The following is a 23,880-nucleotide window of genomic DNA, read 5'->3' as shown; positions in this document are numbered from 1 at the left end:
TTTTAACTAACCCGCCCGCAACTCGGACCGCAAAAAAATGAAAATAAAATATTTTCCCCGACCCGCTTCCTGACCCGCATTTTTTAAAAGTAGTAAATGCGTCGCCCCTTTATATTAATAGAATTACTTAAATAGGCTTTAGCCTACAGCATAATAAGCGTTATGACCGCACACATAAGGCTTGCCACAAAGAACTGGTTAAAGTAATGATTATGCATGTGTCTAAATTAGCAAGGAGACATTTAATTGTTTAGTAATAAACTGGTGTTTTCTGTGTCACTGCTAAGATGAAGGACTCGCCATGAAAGCCAGAGAGAAATGCACATTTCATATGGATTACATTATCAGAGAGTAGCCTATTTATTTTGGTTTGAATATTTTAGTTTAAAAGTAGACATTTCAAGCATTCTGTAATATATTGCCTATATTTCTTTTTAAACCCACCGACAAAAAGATTAAGACACTACCTGACCCAAAATATCACCCAAAGGTTCTACAACAGAAAAAAAGCTCTCTCTGCTTCGCCATCTACAGGTCTTAATCAAGGGTATGCTGCGGTCCATTCGCTATTAAAAGTGCATCTTCTCTTTTTCGTGGCCATTAACCTGACCGAACAGCGCGCGTGTCAACAGTTTGATTGATGTACGACTGAGCCTATAAATTAAATTAAATTTCTATTTTATTTGATTTATCATATGGTTTATTATGAGTGTACATATAATGAATGTTATATTACAATAAATTAAATATTTTTAAAGTATTAGAAAATAGTTTATTATTCATAATATTTAATACAATTTTCTAAATATTCCAAAAATATTTTATAAATATATTTATTACTTTAATTAATAATACATTTTATACATATAAAAACAATTTATGGTTTTTTAAAAACATTATTTTGTAACTTCTAATACTTTGTGCTCTTATATATTAATGTAATTATTGGGTAATAATAACTAAATATATTTTCTAAATCATGATGTACTCGCTCATTATAGTTCTGTAAACTTAATAAATTGTTACATAGTGTACCTTTTAAAGTTAATTATATAAATAAAAAAAGCATTATTTTGTTTGCTTGTACACCGTGGTCTGTCCTCTAACAATAGAACTAAATATGTATTTAAATTATATATTTAAAATATTTGAAATATTTTGTAACCTTGCACACTTTATTCTCTCCCTAGTAATATTACTAATATATTTTATAACAAAAATTTTTTACATTATAACAAAAATATAAATGAAATATTATCGTCATGGCATACTCCTTGTTTTCTGCTCTAATAATATAACTAATATAATTTATAACTAAATATATATTTTAAATTATATGTCATTTAAAAAAAATCTTTTGTAAACTGGTACACCGTGTTCTCTCCTCTATATAAAGCTAATACATTTATTCACTGAATATTTAAAATTATTCATTATAAGACTCCTTTTCCTCCTTTTGCTCCTTTTCACTCTCATCCTTCTGTCTCTCTCCTCACAGGCAACAGCAAGAACAGACGGCAGAGCATGCTGTTTTAAGCTGCGTTCCCTCACACTCTTGCCCATCGCTCTCACACTCTAACACACACACACACACACACACACTTGACGGATCAGTTCGACAGCTCTTAGTCTCCGTGACTGTTGTAAAGACTAACAGACTTAGTCCCCCCTCGCTCACAGAGAGAGGGGTGTTTGTTGCGTCTGCATGCGTGGTGAAGGGGATCGGCCTAACCTGTCGAATCCCCCCCCAGTGTCCCACCATCCAGCATGCAGCCTTGAGCCAGAGCGCCCATCGGCCACTCGTCTGGACGCCCTTCCCCTGTGTGATGCTTAGGGTGTGCGAGTGTGTGAACGTGTATATATTTATTGACGGAGGGGTTGTTTTGCTGCTAATTGACTACTGTCTCTACGTAACTTCCTCACTCTCGGGGTGCCCCTCGTGGACACATCAGTCCCATGTTTTTGTTTTGTTTTAAAAGAACGATTATAATTCTGTTGAAATATAATGTTGATATCGCAGCTGTCCGTCTGTCATTGTGTTGTTTTACAGAGGAGGAATGAATGCCTATACGAGTGTTTTGACTTTGTTTTTGGTTTTCTGGCATGGGGATTGTGCTTCAAACCGAGCGACAGACTCAAAACATTCATTCCAAAACCTCAAATTTTAACGTATCATTTCAAGAAAAAAGTGAATTTGTTCCTCAAAGGCAGCGTCACGTGAACCAGGGACCATCTCGACCAGGTGGACTTGCAAAACGAGGGTGGAAAAAACTAACACTGGACCAGCAGGAACTTTGTGACCTCACGGTTTTGAACTGAGAACCGGACCATCTCTCCCTTTGCATTCATTCAGAGTGATCCTATTGGAACTGAAGTGCTTGTATGCCAGATGTGTTTTTAATTCTTTCTTTGACCTTTGGAGCTCCTGATGGATCATCAAAACCAGTTTCTTCTATTAATAGAGCTCCTCTGTAGCTTCCGAGTGTATGCGACGCTTGTAAAAGAGTGAGAAAGTAAGGTTGTATGTGTGAAAATGGAGAACTGTAACTGTACAGAGCCACTTGAAAGGCTCAATGCAAGCGATGGCTATGAAGATGAGCTAGTTTCATTAACAGTATTAAGAGATTTTTTTTTTTTATGTTACATATTGACCCTTCTGTGAATAATGGTATGTTAATGTGGCATGGAGTTCGACTGTCCCACATTTGTGCTTGATTTTATTCAGAAGAGAAAACGATATTGTGTGTATAAAAGAAAAATGTAATAACAAAAAAAAAAAAAAAAAAAAACTTTTTGACAGCAGCGTTGGACCAATGTTTCTTTTCCCCAGCATTTATAAACATGAAGAACGCATAAGATATCAAACAGATTTTAGATAACTTTTTTTTTTTTTTTAAACTGACAGATGTTAATTGTTTTCTGGAGATGCGTGCGTGAGTGTGTGCGTGATTGCGTGTATATACGTGACGCATGGAGTGCGTGGTGTCCTGTAAGCTCCGCCTCCGTGAAACACTGACGCTCTCAGTCCCAGCTGTCGGCTGAATTGACCGTTTAACTCTTTGTACTGCAGATATTTATTTCTCTTAATCAGTGAAGTAAACATGGTCTGTTTCATACAGCGAACTCTCTGTCGTCTGTTTATTATATTTGTGTGTGTATCTGTGTGCATTTCATCCACAAATGCAAGGTGTTTGTTCAGACGCGGGAAAGTTGCGTTGTGAGTTTTTTTTATTAAAAAAAACTCACACACAAGGCACATTTTCTTGACTCTTGAAAAGCAAAAAAAAAAAAAAAAAATATATATATATATATATATATATATATATATATATATATATATATATTAATACGAGAATACACCTTTTTTTTTTAAATCAATTCATTAATAAAAAATAAAAAAACCGGAAGCTATTACAAAGCTTTTCTTTCCAATATTGAAATGGAATTTCGTCTATTACAAAAAGTTTTTAAGCAAGAAAATAATACAAATACACAATTCTTACACAAAAAAGGCACAGCCGGCAGTACATTTGAAGCACAGTGCATACAACGCAATATTATACAATATAACACCCGACAAACAACAAACGAACAGAAACCCGGTTCACAGCCTCCGAAAGATTAAAAAAAGAGACTTAAATGCTAATGAGATTCCTTTAATATGGATTAAACATTTCTTCTTTTTGAACTGCTTGAGATCTTTCCAGTTGAAGCACCCTGGGAATGGAGAAGGTCTACGCTGCTTTAAACGTGTTTTACGTCGTTCAGCATCGTTTGTTTCTATCTGAAATTGAGATTATGAAAAATAACTTGCCAAAAAGTCCAGTCTAGAACACTTTCTCCAGGATACAGATTCTCCAAGGCTCCGTTTCCACTTACTCACCGTCTTCTCAAAAGGACACTTCATGTTCTTTGGCATTACCTCATCATAATTCCCTATTTTAAGAGTTTGCGGAGGAATTTTGGTGAGCTGTTTGGATTGCAGCCTGAGTTAAAGAAGAAAACACACAGTTTGCTGGTCCAAAATTCAACAGAACTGAAGGGTGCTGTAGGTGAAGGTGGCCACAAGGGGGTGAACTGCAGTCTGGCTCAAAAATGACATGAAGGTCCATAATTCCTTCTTAGTGTGACATCAAAGGTGTAATTCTGGGGAGGGGGTATGTGGAGTGTCCAGAAATCAGGATTTCTGGCCGCTGGAGGAGAGGAGGAGAGATGAGGAGGAGGAGGAGGAGGATGAAGAGGAGTCCAGGTTGGGGAGGGGTAATGGGAGCGGCCCGTTCAGCAGGTTCGGGAACTGAGAGTCAGAAAGAAAACAGGACATTGAGGTAATGCTACACATACTGAATCACAATGTCCTCATGTGCTATGTTTACTAGTTAAGCAGAAAATAGTGTATAGTGAGGGGGAAAAAACATTTTTAAAATATTGTATCAGGAAATGTCATATAACCGTAAATTAACCAGATCAAATAATAGATCACATCTTAATGGTTAAATCTTATCGAGAAATGTCCAGGTATTATTCAATAGGATATAAATTATTTTATATATATATATATATATAAAAAAAATTTATATATCATTTATATATATATATATCATTTATATATATATATATATCATTTATATATATATATATAATTATTTTTTTTTTGCTTAAATGTATTATTATTAAACTTTTTTTTATTATTTATTTAGATTTTGCAGTTAAATACTACCTACATTTAATTTATTATTATTATTTTTACTATTTATTTATTGGTTAGATAAGTCTGTTTGTTTGTTCATATTTATTTAGTTTGTTATTTCTGATTTTCAGGTGAAATGAGCATGTGTCCATATATGTATTATTATTACTATTAGTAGCAGTATTGTTCTATTATTTATTTATTTTTTTATTTTTTTTTATTTTTTTACCTAATAAAGAAAGATACAAACAAATGAATAAGCCTGAAGGACTGATTTTTGTATTGTGACAACATTTTCAGGACATTTTCCCCAGAAATCGTATTCCTGTGTTACAGAAAGGAAGGTTTTTTTTGTTTGTTTTTTATGATTAAAATCATTTCTAAAAATACCATGAATTGAATTCAGTACAACAAATGCCACCATAAAGTGTACTTAAAATTGGGTTTCAAAAAAAAAAAAAAAATCTTACATTTGATTTTTTAAAGAATACCTGGGCATTTCTTAAGTTTCTGTAAATATCTCCATAATACACCTCAGTGAGGACCCTGTCTTTGTGGTTCACAAGACAAACACTCGTAGTACATCACGGTAGCACTAGGAGAGGAACTTCCTGTTATGTGATAGCACACTATACACACAGGCACAGAGTCTTTTTCAGTTATCACCCCCTCCCTTTTTTTAACAGGAAGCTGTTTTTTCCCCCATATCCAATGCAGAGAGGAAACATCTGTAGCTTATTTCCAAACCCTAATACACACACACACTCACACACCAGTAAATCCATTTCCCGGATTGACTCAAAAACATCTCACAAGCAACAATTTTTTTCTGGTATATATTTTACAGGTACAGAAAGAAAATAAATAAATAAATAAAAAAACCCAAAGATGAATTGCACTGAGAAAGAAAAAAATCCAGACGTGCCACAAAAGTTTTCCACTGCAGCCAATAACAGCAGGAAGGACAATCATGTGACCAACCAGAAATCTCCCACTACGGCCGCCCAGGGAGGAAGTGAGAGTGGGGGAGTGAGTGTACGTCTGTCTCTGTGTGTGTGTGTGTGTGTGTGTGTATGCGGTAGTAAAAGTGCACATCATGAACTGTCACCATTTCTGTAAAGGCGGAGCCAAACAGTCGCCCGTGGTTACCTTAATGGTTTCCTGCTGGCTAGCGATGTTTACAGTAAAGACTGGAGTCTCCCCTCAAAAAGCAAGATGAGCAGAAATATAAAGTTTGCGTTCTGCCTTTTTTGTTCACTTACACACACACACACACACACCTCCCTACACACTCACTCTCCCCGGGGCCAGAACAGGAAGTATCCACAGGATTTCCCCTCTCGCTCACATGAGGACTGAAACATGACACCAAACACAAACACGCTCTCGAAACAGACAAATGAATCTCTTTCTAAAACACTCTCGCATGTCACTGCGAAAACACATCCTCACAAAATCAGTTTCCTATTTTTTATAGATTTGAGAATGTTTTGTGCGTACCTGAAAGAGTGACCCGTGGCCCTGTAGCCTGGCTGGGCTGAGAGGGGCTACCGGACTCAGGCTGCTCCAGAAATGAATGGAGGACAGGAGAGGACTGGGTGTCAACAGCAAACCAGAGGGAGTCTGAAGGGAGAGAGGAGTAGGGGAGGTATTGTGAAAGGGGGGAACAGGAACATTAGATGTTATTTGTATTAGTCACTGAAGTCATGGATCATGAAATCCCAATTCAAAAATGTCTTTTTGAAACTTTGGAAAGACAAATGTGAGTCTCTGCATGTCCAGACACGTCTTTGCGTCAGTTTGAAGGCAATAGCATGTGAAACCTGTCATGCACAAGTAGTCTGAGAAACCCTTTAAAAAAATCTTCCCAGATTTTTTCACCTGAACAGGACAAATTTGGAGTGTTAAGGGTATGTAGCACAAATGCAATGCATGTAAGCACGACTGTCCTGGACATAGCTGACACTTGTTTTATCTGTCCAAGTGGCTGGAGCATTTTACTCAATCTCACGTTATGAAATAACTGTCTGTTGTAGATGTTCAGTATGTTTAAAGCAACAGTTAACCCCCAATTAAACTTCTGTCATGTGCTCAAACTCACGTCATTAAAAATCAGTTTAAATTTGTCTCTTGTGGACAATCGTCCCAATTTAAATTTTTCGAAGGCAACCAGGGACTGATGATCTCCAATACAGGGTTGCCAGGTTTTTCACAACAAAACATGCTGCTTAAAATTAGCCTAATTGTTTTAAGTGGGGTAAAATACCCTTTTTTTTGTTTTTGATGGGGTTCCCCTTGTAAACCCCCTGGTATTGGGGTCACTTAAACCGCGGACATGAAAAAAAAACTGACTTGGCAACACTGCTCCAAAAAGGCACCATTAAATTAGTCCATAAGGCTTGTGCAAACTTTCTGATGTCCTACAATGTCAAGTTACATGCCATACTAAATGTAAATGAGGATGTGATGGATAGACTTGTGGGGTGTAGGCTACACCATCCCATAATGCTCTTCTCCATTTTCTGATATAACCGGATTTTTCAAACTGGACTTGTCAATAAGTTCTTTGCTGATTGTCTTGCGCAACAATGCATCTTGCAAATTTTCCACTCGCTTGCTTAAAGATGCGATTGAAGCATATATTGCACTTTCATGAGAATCACATTTCCCAATTCACATCATTCGCAGTGCCCCACGCAAATTCATGTCTTTGCATTGACTTTATATGTAATCTACTCGCGTAAATAATGAAATTAGCTTTTGGTGTGCACACACCATTTACAGTCTTTACAATGACACATAGTGTATGAAGTGTCGTAATTCTCACCAACTTTCAAAAGGGTTTTATGGAGTCTGTCTGCTGAAAGTTTTTTTTCTAAAATACAGGTACGTTTCATCAGCTGGACAATCAGTATGCTTTTAAATAACAGTACAAACCACTGAATGCACTGTACTTCTATCCCTCACAGTCTCATTTTCATTCCTGTCAAAAATTAAACATGGTGTTACCCTAAATAAGACAAACATTTTACTAAAGTATACTTCAGTTACTCTAGGCTAGGGTAAAATAAAAAAAATTCTAACCGTTCATACTTTGTATGCTCAACTTGCACATGCGCCTTGTATAGTTTTTACACTAATTAGTTTGACCAGAAGGTGACAACACTCCATGACCTTTTGTTTACAGTCAAAAAAACAAGCGATGGTGATGGCCACAACAATAGGGGTCTTTTGCTCCGCACTCAGAAAAGAAAAGAACTCAATACCGCAGACATCAGGTAAATGATATTGTCGTGGTTTTCCATGTTCGTTGAGTAAATATTTTTAAATGCCGGATAGTCAGTGTTTTGTATGCATTTGGCCAATCAGTGTACACTGCATCAATTATAGTTCCTATAGAACTGTTTTAGACCCTTCTCTTATATAGAAGCTAGTTTAGTTCCTAGAACTAAATAGGTTCCTAGTTCTCACGGTTTAAACACGCCAAAAAGCGGGAACTTTCACCAATAGTTCTAGGAACTATAAAAAGTTTCCTCCTGTGCGAAAGCCTCTATAGACACCTGCGATGATAAATTGGGTTAACATATATATGAGAAACTCTAGTTTAAATGTGTAAAACGTTCAGAGAGAAATAGTCACAGGGATGCATATGTATCCGCTTGTGTTTGTTTAGAATGACATAAGTGTAAGTAAACGATGACAAAGTAAATTTTTGGGTTACCTGTCCCTTTAAGAGAGAAAGTGGGAGAAAAACCCACACAAGCATGTAGCTTCCCATGGGTCATGGACTTTGGCTCACCAGGTTGTGGCTATAGGGCAGCATGTGAAATCAATTTCTCGTTCTCGCTCAGTTTTTCTCTGTCCTGTGTCACTATGCTGTAGTGTGTGAGATTACGGACATATGGCTTTACTTACAGGTCTTTCTTTTCTCACTTAGGCCATTCTGTCTGTCTTTTTCCTCTTCCTGTCTCACTCTACCTCTTTTTAAAAACCTGTCTGCCTGCTACGCATTTCTCCCTACACACCCAGTAAATGCCGAAACGAATAGCTGTATTACCAGAATAGGTGTGTGTCCTGTCTATTTGTTACCTGTTGAAGGCTTATAAACACTGCCGGAGAGGATGTTTTTGTGTTCAATTATAGCTCAGTTCCAAAATGTAGTAAGCTTCCTACAACGAAATGAAATCTAATCCGAAAGCTCTACACAGGCAGCAATTAAATACTAGTGCATAATATGCTTCTTGAAAAGCTAACAACATGATGCACTGCCATAAAAATACATTGCATTTATATTGTAATAAAGCATACTGGAATAAATATTTCTATAGTTTAAAAAAAAATACTTTTATTAAATATAAGTACAATTCTAAAGTATGAGAATGATCAAAGTTGCTTGGTCATCACTAACATAATCAGACCAATATTACCTATTTGTTAAAAACAATGCTGCCTTGCCTTCTCACAACTGAATCCAAGAGAACTTTACATTAGCATGTTGCTAAGCTAACTACACAATATTCTAAAGAGCACTCAAAAATGATTGTCTAAAATGTCATTTTTTATTTAAATGTGAACAATATTGATCAATAATATATGATATTAAGTTAAATGTAAGCATTTTGGCTATGCTTGGCTTAGCTGTTCACTGTCCATTAAATATAGCTTTACATTAGCATGTTGCTAACCTAACTACGGTACACTATATTCTAATACAGTAGTACAAAAACTACATATAGCAAACAAATGTTGTGTAAAATAGCACATTTTTCTTGTAACAGTAATTTTTGGTATTGAATTAAATCTATTTGACATTTCTTTCTCTTTGAAAGAAAAATCCTTTGCTTTGATTATTAGGAAACAGATGTATGTGTGACATAAATATACATTGTAAATGAAAAAATGTAAATGAACATGTGACAGTTTAATACCTGTGCAGTGAAAAAGGCTGGTGTAAGTGACCCTGAGGGCAGTGCTGGGCTGTTGAGGGCGATGGAGCCCAAGTCACTTCCTGAAAGCAGTATGGAAGGGGCGGAGATTTCCAGCCCTTTGGGTTTCCGAGCTTTGGGAGGCAGTCCGTTGCTACCGGTCCTCCTCTCAGGGGGCGTGGCCCAATTCTGGGCCCGCTTCCTGTGGCCGGATGATAAATTTAGAGGCTGAGCGCTCTGCTCTGATTCGTCTATGCGAGCCTCTGGGCTGCGCTCCGGCCGCAGCGTGTAGACAGGGCTATGAGAAGGGGAGGGGCTACGGGATGAACAAGGGGAGGTTTTTGAAGCGAAGAAGACCTCCGCAGATGCAGGTGGTGGTGAGGAAGCCAGGGGAACGGTCTTTTCTGATCGATTAGTGACAAAGCGAATCACCGTTTGTCCCTCCTCCCCTCTATCGCCCTCTCGCTGCTTCTCAACTTTAATTGGATGCAGCAGCGGAGATGGGCTTTGGAGGGAACTGACTGTGAAGGACGAGTAGAGACCAGAGTGGAGATACTCGTTCCTGTAGGCAGGGCTTCTCAGCGATGACAGCGACAGCTTTGGAGACTCCTCCCCCTCGCCGCAATCTGACTCCACCTCCTGCAACATGACGCCCCCTGCGATGTGACCCCCACCCTGACCGAGCTCCACCGCTTGGGGATCCATCTTCAGAATATCAGGGAACGAGACAAATTTGTAAACAAACTTCTGGCCAATCACCTTCTTTATGATGTTCTGCAAAAGAAAACAGATTACAATACAATTACAATACAGTCAAATGGCAATTTGTAACTATTTTACATAAATTGGTGGCTAATTCGTATGAATTTGTACAATCTTGGTTGTACGTTTTAATACAATCTGCTAATGCCCCATTGATGGTTGGTTGTGGGGTGTAAAATTCTCCATACAAATCCCATTGTATAAATTCATTACAAAATCGCCACCTCGTAAAATTGTTGGATTTATCCAATTCGAGCGTGTGTAACCTTGTCATAATAGTAGCGTAATGCTCGGCTAAGCTTGTCGTAGTTCATGTTGGTCTTGTTCTTGCGCAGGCCCCAGAGTTTGGCGACTTCTTCCGATTTGAGCAGCTTGAACTCGCCGTCGTTGGACGTCCAGCAAATCAGGTGCTTATGGCTTTGGTCCAGCAGTAGCTGCAGCAGAAACTGCCACAGCGTGATAGCACTCTCCATATCTATAAACATTAACAGTTTACATTTTAATAATCATAATTGGGCAGATATTCTTTTCCAGAACACAATAAGAACCTAGTTAAATTATTTTTTTAATAATTTACAAAATTTCACTGAAAAGTTCGGAACTAAAAATGGTTCTTCTTTTTCGATGTGGAAAACCCATTTTTGTAACCTTTATTTTTAAGAGTGTGGGGTCATTTGACCAATTCAGATTGTGAGTTTCATTCCAATGAATCGGTTAGAGAGTTATTTGTTCTTAAGTCAGACTGTTCACACTATAGGCTACACTCTTACAAAAAGGTTCTTTATTGTCATCAATAATTCCATGAAGAACCTTTAACATTCATGGAACCTTTCCAATGCGCAAGGTTCTTAAAAACGTACTTTTGATTAACACATGCTCTTCACACCAAGAAATAATGCTTCTTTTGAGAACTCTCCAGGAAAGATCCCATATTGATGTAAAAGGTTCTTTATGGAATGCCAAAATAGAAACTTTATTGTTAAGGCTGTTTTGTAACAAGAATCAAGAAGAATCAAACTTTAAATGGGAAAAATATAGAAACTCTTTAGTCATTTTTGAGCGAGATACTAATGGTCTAATCAAATTCAATGATCTTTGCTAAGCTAAGCTAAGCTAAAAGTGCTACCGCCAGACCCGAAGATTGGCTGAATGGAATAGAAAACGTTAAAACTCAACTGTTTAACTTTAGGGGAGTTGGAAAATGAAGTAGAGTGTTCCTTTAAGGACATGTTTAATGACCCTAATAAGGTTTAAGAATCTGAAGGAAGATGCTGTGGTACAGCAAAGCCTTAGTATATGTCTGTGAATTAGCGCAGACCTGTGCCTTGTTTCAATTGATCTGATAATCAGACATCTTTCCAGGAGTTAACTGCATTCGTAAAAAAAAAAACCTTCCTTTAACCATTTTCATGCAGGTTTCAAACAGGAAGTGGTGAAAGGGAGAGGCCAGAGCATCAGCCGTACAAACGCGGCCACATTAAAGAACGCTCCTGAATTCACCGTCTTCCTTTAATTTCCCCATTTTTCTTCTGCACTCTTCATCTCTCGCATGAACAAAAAACGTCATTCCTGAGTGCCCTCATGCAAACTCTGCAAGCATTTCCTGTTCTGTTGTACATTAACGCACAGGCTCATAAACAACAAAGAGCTATCAGCCGGAAAGACTGACACGGGAATGAATCGCAAATAAGCAACATGTTCCAGCATCGACCGTGCTGCTGAACTCTCTGGGTGACGGAGGTGTCCGCTCAAAGGCGGGCAAATACATCCACTGGTGAACAGAGATTTCTAACAGGGTAAACATGAAGTCTATCTACAAGATCCTGTTTAGGAACAGATTAGAGTGACCAGGTAGAGATAGGTGGGTTAAGAGGGCACAAAATAGTTGAAATGTCCCAAAACTAGAGCCAAAACATACAACAAACAGAAAAGGAATTCTTAAAGGTATAGGCCACTCAAAAATTAAGATTCAGTTCAAAACGCCAATTAAGTTAAGGTTAGGGGTGAATAAGTTAGTTTTGTTTTTTGAATAAACTTTTTTTTATTCAGCAAGTATGCATTAAATTGATCAAAAGTGACTAAATTGTTATTTAAATAACAATAAATATATTGTTACAAAAAAAGTATATTTAAAAAGAATTCTGTTCTTTTGTACTTTCTATTTATCAAAGAATGGTTTCCGAAATAAATTAAGCAGCACAACTGATTTCGACATTAATGATAATAAGAAACGTTTTTTGAACATTAAATCAGCATATTAGAATGATTTCAGAAGGATTATGTGACACTGAAGATTGTAGTAATGATGCTGTAAAATCAGCTTTGCATCACAAAAATAAATTATATTTAAAAATATATGAAAACAGGAAATGATCATCTTGGATTGTAATAATATTTCACAATATTACTGTTTTTATTGTATTTAGATCAAATAAATGCAGCCATGGTGAGCATAAAATACATTAAAAAAAACGGCAAATTTTTTAACCATAGTTTAGCTAAATCTGAGATCCATTTGATCAAAATACCGGCTGATCCAGAATAACAGTAATAAAAAACATGAAGTCAGACACTTCCCTTTAAATTGTTCTGCTGCGTAATCCTTGAACATCACCCAAACTGTTATTATCAGACTATAATACAGCCAAAATTAGTCCGACATGCACAGACACACATACTTAATCTTTATCCACCATGACCTCCCATGATAAGACTGATAGATCGTCCAGTTTTTGTGAATGGGTTTCAGAGCACAAAATGGCTAAAAGTGCTCTTTATATTCTGGCACTGTGGTAGGACACAGACAGGAAGCTGCGATCTCACGAAACAGGATGTGCACAATGATATCTGCTCACATTCCTTCAAGAAACCTTAGAAATAAACAGAGCCTTTCATTGTAACATTTATAGTTCAGACAACATGATTTGAGTGATGCTAAACTGTCCTGCACAAGACAAATAAAATAGACTGACAAAAAAGACAAATTAATTATTGTTTCAGCACACTCAGATATAGACAACAAAGCTGCATTCAATCTGGATCCACTGGGTGAAAGATAAGGATTTTCTAATGAACAGGAGTGAGTTTTTTCATCTTTGCAGTCTGGGATTGACTCCAACAGGAAGGTGCAGTGGTTCAATGTTAAAAGCCCAACAGTACAGGAAGTTTAAAACTTGCTTGGGCCACTTCCTGTGACCGTTGTCGTCATGCCCTTTGGCCACATGCTTACCCTTAGTGTACTCTCATAACCTCTTTCTCTACATCCCTGGTTAAAGTTTAGGAAATATAAAAATTATATATACATTACAAAACCGGTAGACTTTGATCAGGAAATGCAACATTTTCATTGTTTTATTGAGCCTTTTATGGTGACAAGACTAACGTTTTACTTTTCAAACCACAGGTAAGTTAACCTGTTACAAGTTAAAATAACAAGTTGAAAACAAAATGCAATATACAATTAGAACATACAAGGGAAAAATAACTAAAATAACTAAATAAATGTATATATAAAATTTGAAATAAGTGTTTTCAGTACACTTGCTACTTAACATTTCTAGAAATGTTTTCTCAAGTGCAGTTATTAAATCTTTAATTTAAATATAAATAATTAAAATATATGTTTAATAACTTAATTTTCTATTTTGAATCATGAAAAATCATGAAAATCAGTTTAGCTAATAACATGGTAGCAAACAAATAAATAAATAAAAACAGACCAGTTGCTTACAAACAAACAAACAAATAAATTATCATAAAAGTATTCCAATATGATTTTGTGCATTACCAAGTTTTCTAAGATCACATAAAAGCACACATTTCAATATGTGCATGTTTTCATTGTATGAAAAGGAGCAGCATGAACATTTTTCTAAATGTCTCCTTTTGTGTTTCAGAACAGAGTAAAGTAGGCAGCTTTGGTACATCATGATGCCTCATGAATGACCACAGACTTTTCATTTTTAAGTAAACTATCCCTTTAAGAAACATGCATATATTTAATATGTTGCAGCACAGAGTTTCTACTTATTTTTTTTAGTGGATATGTGGTGTTTAAGACAAACTGAAGTTGAGGGGGTGGTGTTAAGTGTTGGGATGCAGGACAGCAGGAAGACCTGGGTGGAGGAACAGTAAAGGACCTCAGGTTGAGGTCTGAGAGGCGTTTAAAGGAGGAAACCAGTTTGACTCGCATTCAAAGCTGCCAAATGTGTGTGTGTTTGAACACACTCCTCAGTTTTAACTAGCGTTACATCATGCCCTTTGGTAACTGTAAGTCAGTCAAGTAAGTCAGGGCGGGCTGGCGTTTACTGCAGCTTTATTTCTGTCTGAGCCAACACTCTCCCGAGACAGATGGAGGGAACGAACGAGACGGAGTGGTAGATGGAGAAACGAGGCTGGCTGACTCACACGTGTGGATAGCTCTGACACGAAGCGTGTTTTATTGGCCAAGTGGAACTCCCTGGTTGCAGACGGCCTTATTTTGGAAAAGTCTTTGTCATATTTTTGACAAAGACACATAAGCTTAAACTTTCACCCTGGTTTTCGCTCATCAAACTGCCGGCTCTGGAAGTCATCAAGGGATTGATTGAATAATGAGCCGAAAGGAGCAAACGGCCCCAAACTCTAACAGGACAGGCTAAAATCAAACCGAAAACACTTGAGGTCAACATGCAATGGTGTTCGTGACACATTATGCTTCTGTAATGTGATGTATTTCCAAATAATGTCATTGGGAATCAGTAGGATTTAGAAAAACGGTTGCAAAATGAGTAAATATAACATAATATTTATAAAGAAAAAAAAAAGTTATTAAATTTCGATGTAGTAAAGTGATGTATTTTCTAAAAAAAATACACTGGTTTTATCCAGTGGGAATCAAGTTGATCATGAAAAATGTGTAAATAAATAAAAGTTTTAATAGTAAAAAGTTTTGAAAAAGTTTTTGAAAAAAAATGTTGTTTGTTGTGTTGCTGGTATTGGTAATGTGACATATTTAATTAAAACACTATATTTTATCCTTCAGGATGCAATTAAGGTGGAAAATTAGTAGATATTTTATGAAAATTAGAAAAGTAAAAGTTTATTACATTTTGATGAAAAGACATTTCTGAATAAAACTCTTTTGATTTTATTCACCGGGAATCAATGTGGTGAAAAATGTTTGCAAACTGAGTAAATGTTTTAAGAAAATGAGACATTTGACATCTGTACTTAAAACACTTGATTATCCATCAAAAATCAACAGAATTTATTACAATGTGATGATAGATTATGCTTATTTTTTCACTTTGGAATAACAATCAGTGGACAATTCCTGAAAACCTGGAACATGTATTAAGATTTTGATTTCATGTTGACGTTCTGCTTCATAATTTGGTGTGCACAACTTTTATTTTTGTCTTTTCAGATGCTTTTGGTTGGAATATCAGCCAGAGGGAGTGTAACGAGACACAAACAGCAAGATTCGGCCAAACCTGTGGTGACAAAGGAGGAAGTGCTGAGAAAATGCTGCCAATACAGACTACAGATATTTATCAGGAAGTATTGTGTGCTTTCTCACACACACACACACACACACACACACACACACACACACACACACACACACACACACACTCATTGAATACTCTCCTACATATGTGACACAGATCTCATTATACATACTCATGTAGCAATTTACAGTCATATCTCATACTTAACTCTTGGGCAGAACATGAAAGCTCGCCGTACGCCACATACCCAGTTATTTTTCCCAAACCCCCAAAGACGTGAAATAAAACCATTTCCTGCTCCAGCATCCTCTGAGCAGAGCATCTGCGTTAAACGACCGTAAAACTGTCTATATCAGGACTTCCTCCAATTCTCCTTTGAAGGGCGTCTTCCTGGGAATGCCGATCCCGAACTGAAAGGTAGGAATTCCTGCTGCGGGGAGCAAACACTGGAACGCGGGGACCACACGGACACAAGGCACAAATGGGAGGTTTCCTCTTCTCTTTTCATGCTGGCACACACCTCTCATCCATATGGACGTCTAAAGACAGACATGCTTTGTGTGACACCATGATCAACGGACTCATTGATACCCAGATTAACTGCCCTAATCAAAGGACATAAACAGAGCGAGCTGATTTCCAATGCTCTTGGCAGTTTGGAGAGGTTTCTGCACAGAACGTGTCTGTAAAAGTCATTGTTAGATTATCAGAGGGGAAAAATGGAGAGAGAGAAAAAACTGCACATGCAAAGTCTCTGTTTTATCTTTCACTATGAGCAATCACATAAACTGTGCAGAAGCCAAGTCTGTTCTAAGACACACAAATAAATAACGGACCGTGTGCGCTAAACAAAAAGACACACTCGAACACAGCACTGCATTGGCTCTGTTCTTCTGCTGTTGTCTGGCATGCATCAGCGTCATGGTCATTGGGTTTAAAGATGTTTTAGCACACTGCATGAAATTTGGGATGAAATGAATCATCCATAGTTTTTCAGTTAGATGGCATTGGTAAGTCCACAGGGATTCTGTCTCTCAACATGTCAATCAATTTTAACAATAAGAGTAGTACTCTTTAGTTTAAATGTGTGTTTTTCCCCAAATAGTGCGGAAAATGTGAAAAAATCTATAGATACCATCTGAGCCTAAGAATCAGTAAGAAAACAAACTGTTTTACCACTTTAAATGCTTATTTACCTCAGAAAAACTTTCGATTTCTGAGTTTACAGTATAGAAAAATACACTGAAAAAATGTGTTGTGAAGTAAATACAGCAGAAAATATGTATTATTTTCTTCAATAAATTATATGAACTTTAAAATCTACTCAAATACTTATTTACATCTTTGGTTTATCTATACCGGTGTCTCATATTCGTTTCAAAGTAGAAAACTTTTAAAAAGTATAACATTTAATCAAATCTACCTCAACTACCTATACATTTACAATGCACTGTTCCCATAATGCATTGGGAAATGAATAATTAAGGTCATGTTTTTGCACAATTTGTCAGTTTTATTTGCACTTTTGTTGATTTGTTTGCATTTTGAGTTAATTTTCTACTCCTCATAACTTACCTATCTACAATTATTGTGTTTTTGTGTACCAAAAATTTTGCTAGTTGTAGATACTTTCCAAAAAAGTGTTCATGTATATTCATTATTAATTTTAAAGTTTAGTTTAAATACAACTACAATTGCAAGTTGCATATATATATGAATTTTAGATATTCATTTTATTTTACAAACTAGATTTTATAAAAATTGCACTTTTCGAGTCATTTTTAAGTGTACAGCTGAACTTTTTTTTTCTCGGATGGCCATTGGTGAGAAACTCTTGTGAGGAGAGGAGCTTGTTTTCAAAAAATGCCAATGGAAAACACCCAGAAAACCTGCACAGCATCAAATCTATCCAGCCCATCTAACCATACAGAAACTAGACAGGAGGAACATGTCTGTAGACACAGAATCAGGCAACAGCTCAGTCTGTCAGTGGCTTAACAGGCAACATACAGTATACCACCTGATAAGGTTGATTTTTTTTAAGTTTCCCACACGGCGAGCGCTTGTGTGTGTGTGTGTGTGTGTGTGTGTGTGTGTGTGTGTGTGTATATATATATAAAAGAGGAAAGAAGAGAATCTTTGAGGTGAGAAGATGCACTCCAGGCTCTCTCCAGTGTAAAGTGACACGCTCACACCGTTCAAGACTCATGCAACAGACACACAGGGACAGTTTGGACCCAAAACCCCAAGCCCAGTGTTTTGAATGGCCCCCAGACAGCTTTTAAACACCAAACTTGCCGTCGCACTCACAAACCCCTCCACTGTAGCGCCAGCGGAAACTCGTAATGAGATTAGTTGGTGTGCGCAGACATTTCTTCGCCATGACTAAATGTGCGCTCTTCCTGCGCACACAGACTGCAGTGGAAAATTCAGTGAGCTCCTGCTGAAGAGAGGGAGAAAAGAGCCATGAAGGACTTCTCTCCACAACCACATTTCTCCAGAAAGAGCTGCAGCTCTTGAAATTATGCAGACAGATCTGAGAACGTCTGACGGCATGTCTGTGTCCATATAGTGGCTTCAGAAAGAATGCGGACACTTTCAAATATCAAAAAAGGAAAACATTCCTTATACTTTAAACTAGATTTTGGAATGCTTGCATTAAACTTTTTTTTTTTATCTAGTTGGCTGTTCTATTGAAATAATGGTTCCTCTTTTAAGCAATTTCACGGAAAATACAGAAATATTATGGCACAAAAATATAGATATAATAATCAAAAAGGGCTTGGAAAGCGTTCCTTGTTTACATTAAACTAGGCATCGCTGCATTTTACTCTTTCATTAAACTGTTTGAATCTAACTGGCTGTTTGATCAAAATGATGGTTCCTCTTTTAACCCATTTCAGGGAAAATACAGTAATATTAAGGCTAAATAAATACTCAAATAGCAAATAATAATCTTACTAATCACAGTTGATAGTTTGTTTTAGCACTGAGCTTTTTAAATGTCTTATGTTTGAAATAATGTCTAGATGCCAAAAACGGCATAATTGCAATGTATCCAACCCATCTAACCATACAGGAAGTAGATAGAAGGAACGTGACTGTAGACTTTACATGCAGTGTGTCCAAAACTTCAAAACAGAAGGAAATGGCATCCAAAGCGGCATTAGATTTAAAGAAAGATGGCACAAGCATGCTTTAAAAGCAAAACATCTCCTTCTAAATGATAATACAATAGTTTAAAATGAAGACCAAAAGTATGTGGACACTTTCTTATTGTTAGAGTTGAACATGAACATGAACTTGACAAACTACACCTGGTTGCTATGATACGACACTTGTGGTGAACCTGGGGACATCTTGGGTTAGATCTGAGGAAACTCTAGCATCATCTGCTATCTGAAGTCCATGTGTATGACTTACAGTAAGTCTCCAAACACATTTTGGGCTCACAAACATCGATCTCCTCCAATCATATTAAATAACCCCCAGCATATCCAGACGCAGGAGTAACATCAGCTATAAGGCTGAACTGAAGTTTCTTTGTTTGCTCCAATGACTCATTTTCAAGATGCTGTCTGCTGCCAGTTTCAATCCGGAAGCGCATGGCAATTAGTCTGCTGCTGTTTCCAGACAAACCAGAAACTCTACTAGTGCGTTTAAAGCGCCAGGAGCCAAAATTCACTCTTTTCTAGCAGCCCTGCTTTCGAATATACAACCAACAAAGTCTTTCAAACAAACATCACAAAATCGTGAGCTCAACAGGTATTCAAACTTTCCTCAGCCGTGCGTAAACGGTGCGTAAATTGCGCGTAAGTAACGGGAACCGTGGACACTTGAAGTGTCTTCTGTGTCTGTTATTGCTCAAAGAGATCTATTCGTTTTTTAACACTAAATACTTAATAAATGTACACATTTAAGTCTCGCACATCACTTCTGAACATTTCAAACAGCTCCGTCGTTTGGATACGTTCATTCTTTTTGGGGGGATATCAAGTTTCAGTCGTGTACTTTGGAAGTTTTCTCCTTTCAGTGTTATTAGGAAGTAATTACACGTTTAAAAACATGCATAAATCGTTCGAGTAGCATGGATGGATTATTCACATACCTGTGCGTAATGGTCAGGCTTTTTGGGGTCCTCTTTCGCTTTATTAAAAAGAATTCCGTATAATGGGCTGTTTTTCCATGCTGTCGGCCGTCTCGGCAGCTCTCAGTCGGACTGTAATGGGATCCCGACTGTTTTCTCTCTCTTTCTCTCTCTCTCTTTCTCTTTCTCTCTCTCTCTCTGAGCAGGAAGTTGGTGCAGGCAGACAGCGAGCCGGCTCACTTCCTCTCGCCGTGCGCTATTCCCCAGGCGCTCGGCCCGTCTGTGTAAACACGCTTTTCCTCCTCCAGCCACCATCCGACGTTCAAGAGCACGAGCACACATGCGCACGCAGTATACTGTAATCTGAATCTGCTGCGAGCGGAGCGCACTGACGTCACCCTCTTCCTATCCGGGACCCGCCGGGAGGAGCCGTGTTCCTTCCTCTACACACATGTGTGTATATGAGTGTGTCTGATACTGACGTTTGGGGATAGAGTTGCTAGAAAATGTCCCATAGCTTTACTAAATCAGGGAGAACAAAAAAAAAATTAGAAAAAAAGGAGAATAAATGGGCCATTCTGTGAAATGGGTGATTTTCCTTTTGAAATGGTGACTTCTGTGCATTTTTAAAGGATTTCAAACATTCTGTTAGACAAAAAATGGGCAGTAATTTGTAAAAAAAAAAAAAAAAAAAATTGTTAATTAAGTTAGCCTCATAATTTATATTGTGGCATCGCCAGCTAGATTAATACATTTTAATTTGTACTGAGAATATGATTGTGGGTAACTGGCCTCGCCAGCCTCGTTAAAAGTGCTTTAAAAATATTACAATGATATTTTCCCACAAATATTCACATGAAAAAATTATATAATTGAATAAATGACTGGATAAATAAAGAAATACTTGTCGAATATGCTTTATTGGCATATCAAAAGACTGTAGACGCACAATGCAACAACAAGTGACAACAACAATGCAACAAACAAGTGATATTAGCATATAAAGTGCCTCTCAAATAATAAAACGTAGGCCTGTATCTATATTTCTGTAGCTACTACAAATAAATCTCTCTCTTGGTAAATGAGTGGTATGGGGCTCCACGGGGGGTGGAACCATCTTCCGATTTCCTGGAGGGATATCCACTGACCACTGACAGGAAGCCGGATCCTTCAAAGCACACACACACACACACTTGACGAGTTCTCTTGACCTCTTCTTTAAATTCTGATTTAACTGATGTTGGTAATGTAATAACTGAATGGCTGATATTCATGAATATGCCTGAGTCCGTCCACTTGAGATGTTCACACACTGACATTTTAAGGGGCATATGAAAACAATTACGATCTCAGTAATAACGCTGTATTTAAAATGTCTGTTCATTTGCCGCCATCTAGTGGAGGGTGAAGACATTACAACAAGTGCCTGTGAACGTCTTTACAAGAACTGACGTCCTGTCAATCTTTAACAGTAACAATTCATGTTGAATTAATAATGATAATAATAATAGCAGAAGGGCATTATGATAAAGAAAAAAAACCTTATAAAATTATGTTCAATTTTTTTATTAAATTAGCATGAAATTAAAGCATGGTGGGAATTGCATAAATATGCCTACATTGTACTTTAAACATTAGATTATTTAATTTCCGCGTTACTGTATTCTATTACAATCATGAGAGTAGCCTATGTGCATTACAATAATGTCACAGTGTAAAAATCCATCTTTCCCTTTCATAGGTCACTTCGATGCTGCGGTGACGTCACCACGTATGGGAACACCTTCGGTGTGACGAATGTCTGAAGCCCTATACCATCCCGCCAATCCTATTGGCCAAATAGCGCGTGGCACCGCCCAGTCATGCGTAGGCATATATATACCTGGTGCCGCGCGCCATTTACCTCAGATTTCATTCCTTCAGTACGAAGCGAATCTTCTGTGCCCTATTGTCTCGCGTTCTCAGCGAATCATCACGAGCAGTATACTCCTCTCCGCGGACGCGATGAGTTTTAAGAAGTGCAAGGACCCGTGTACCAGGTACATCGTTCAGGGGGACACTCATGACAGGTGCGTAGTCTGCCTAGGCTTACACCACGCACAGGAGGCGCTTAGCGGCCTTTCTTCATGCCCCCATTGCGATGGCCTGCGACTCAGGGTCCTTCGCTCGAGGGTAGATGTATTCTCCGATGTCGCCGTGTCTAACCCCCGCCACACCACTTCTGCGACTGCCGAGGCACCGCACGAGGTGATAGCTTGGGGTGACACGTGTGACATGGAGCTCGAGGACAGTTCAGCGATGGAAAATTACTCTCCACATCGCTCGCTCTCCCCTACCCTAATACACAGGAAAACTTTTGAACCTGTCGTTTTCTCCTGTGAGGATTTACGGCCCACACCGGGGGCATGTAGTGCCATCTCCTTCGGTTGTGACCGTCATGATGACGACGTTCTTTCCACTGCGGCCTCGGGGTCTGAGGACTTCGCGGCCGACACGAGCCCTCTCCCTCCTAGTGGACAGGAGAGGCGTGTTTCCCCCTCCTACAGTGAGCTGTTGGATGTGGTTTCCCGTGCAGTGGTTACATTGGGGCTGGAATGGGAGGTTGAGAAGGCCGAGGCCCAACCTTCTTCGAAGCTGGACGACCGTTTTCTAACTAGTCGGACACCTGCGCAGCCCCGGAGGCCTTTACCCTTTTTCCCGGACCTCCACCAGGAGGTTTCGAGGTCCTGGAAACAGCCGTTTGCGGCGCGCATCACGAACGCTGCAGCCGCGGATTTCGCCACCATTTCGAGCATGGCGAGTCACGGCTATACAGCGATACCGCCGATAGAAGAGACTCTCGCCGAACATCTTGCGCCTAATTCGGCCGCGGCGTGGAAGTCCCGCCCCCTCCTCCCCTCGAAGGCGTGTCGAGTCACGTCTAGCTTAGTGGGAAAATCCTATATGGCCGCTGGTCAAGCGGCTGCTTCGCTTCATTCCATGGCGATCCTTCAGGCCTACCAAGCGGAGCTGTTAAAAGGATTGGACGAGGGGGACGGCATTACACCTGAGGCGGTCAAGGAACTACGGCGAGCTACTGATTTGGCGCTTCGTGCTACCAAACATACTGCTCGAGTAGTGGGCCGTTCCATGGCTGGATTAATTACGGTTGAGCGCCACCTCTGGCTTAATCTCACCGATATAAAGGAAAAAGATAAATCTTTCCTCATGGATGCCCCTGTGTCTAAGGACGGTTTATTTGGAGAGGCGGTCACTTCAGTGGTGGAGAAGTTCACAGCAGCGAAACAACAATCAGCCGCTTTCCGCCAGCTGATTCCCCGCAGACCCAGAGAGGTTGAACGCCGTCAGGCGCCCGCGCGTTCTCGCTCAACCTCCTCTCACCGCCAGCAAGTGCCCTCTCGGGAAGAGCCTTCACCTATGGCGCCCCCTCGCAAGGACTGGGGCCCTAGGGTTGTTCCACCGGCTCAACAACGCCAGCGAAAAAGATTGAACCTGAGTTCGACGGCCAAGGCCTCTCGCCCTCGGGCACATAACAGCAGCTCCTGATTTTTTCGCTGCCTGCCAGGGACTGTGCCCTCCGCTAGAGAGCGCTGTTGGACCGCTTTCGCGCATCCAACACTCTCATTGCAGTCCCCACGCTCAAACCCTGACTGTTTCGCCGCAAACAGCGCCTCGAACAGCATTGGAGCCAACTGTAACACCAATCGCTTCCTCAGACACTATGCACGATCCAGTTTTCAGAGCTCGAGGAGCGCTTCAAAGGGTCTTCATCGAACGGCCCGTCATGACGGCTCGCTCAGCCGCCGCTGTTTCGCTAGCGGCAGAGCCCGATGCTCAATCTGTTGGCCTAATTCCTGCCGTGGACATGTTTCAGGATTACGTACAACGAGATACAACGCCTGCTCTGCATATACTTCCCCTGTGCAC

General features: G+C 38.9%; 2 protein-coding genes across 3 annotated transcripts in view; one reads left to right on the top strand and one right to left on the bottom strand.

The window, feature by feature from the left end:
- cdk17 (cyclin dependent kinase 17) overlaps positions 1 to 3,118 on the top strand; it is a 57,129-nt gene extending 54,011 nt beyond the window's left edge. For both annotated transcript variants that reach the window (XM_059510780.1, XM_059510779.1), the window contains one exon: positions 1,499 to 3,118. In XM_059510780.1, the coding sequence (XP_059366763.1) occupies positions 1,499 to 1,536 (38 nt within the window). In that variant the 3' untranslated portion in view covers positions 1,537 to 3,118. The remainder of the gene's footprint in view (positions 1 to 1,498) is intronic.
- A 522-nt stretch (positions 3,119 to 3,640) lies between these two features.
- LOC132105567 (ETS domain-containing protein Elk-3-like) lies at positions 3,641 to 20,303 on the bottom strand. Its single transcript, XM_059510778.1, has 5 exons — positions 19,975 to 20,303; positions 10,641 to 10,849; positions 9,616 to 10,386; positions 6,188 to 6,310; positions 3,641 to 4,294 (listed from the first exon to the last, which is right to left on the bottom strand). The coding sequence occupies exons 2-5, from the start codon at positions 10,845 to 10,847 to the stop codon at positions 4,178 to 4,180; spliced, it is 1,218 nt and encodes a 405-aa protein (XP_059366761.1). The 5' UTR covers positions 10,848 to 10,849; positions 19,975 to 20,303; the 3' UTR covers positions 3,641 to 4,177.
- Between the last annotated feature and the right edge of the window lie 3,577 nt (positions 20,304 to 23,880).

Source organism: Carassius carassius, chromosome 26, assembly GCF_963082965.1.
Source record: "Carassius carassius chromosome 26, fCarCar2.1, whole genome shotgun sequence".
NCBI lineage: Eukaryota > Metazoa > Chordata > Actinopteri > Cypriniformes > Cyprinidae > Carassius > Carassius carassius.
Note: the sequence above shows the minus strand (reverse complement) of the source record. Positions and strands in the feature narration are given on the sequence as shown.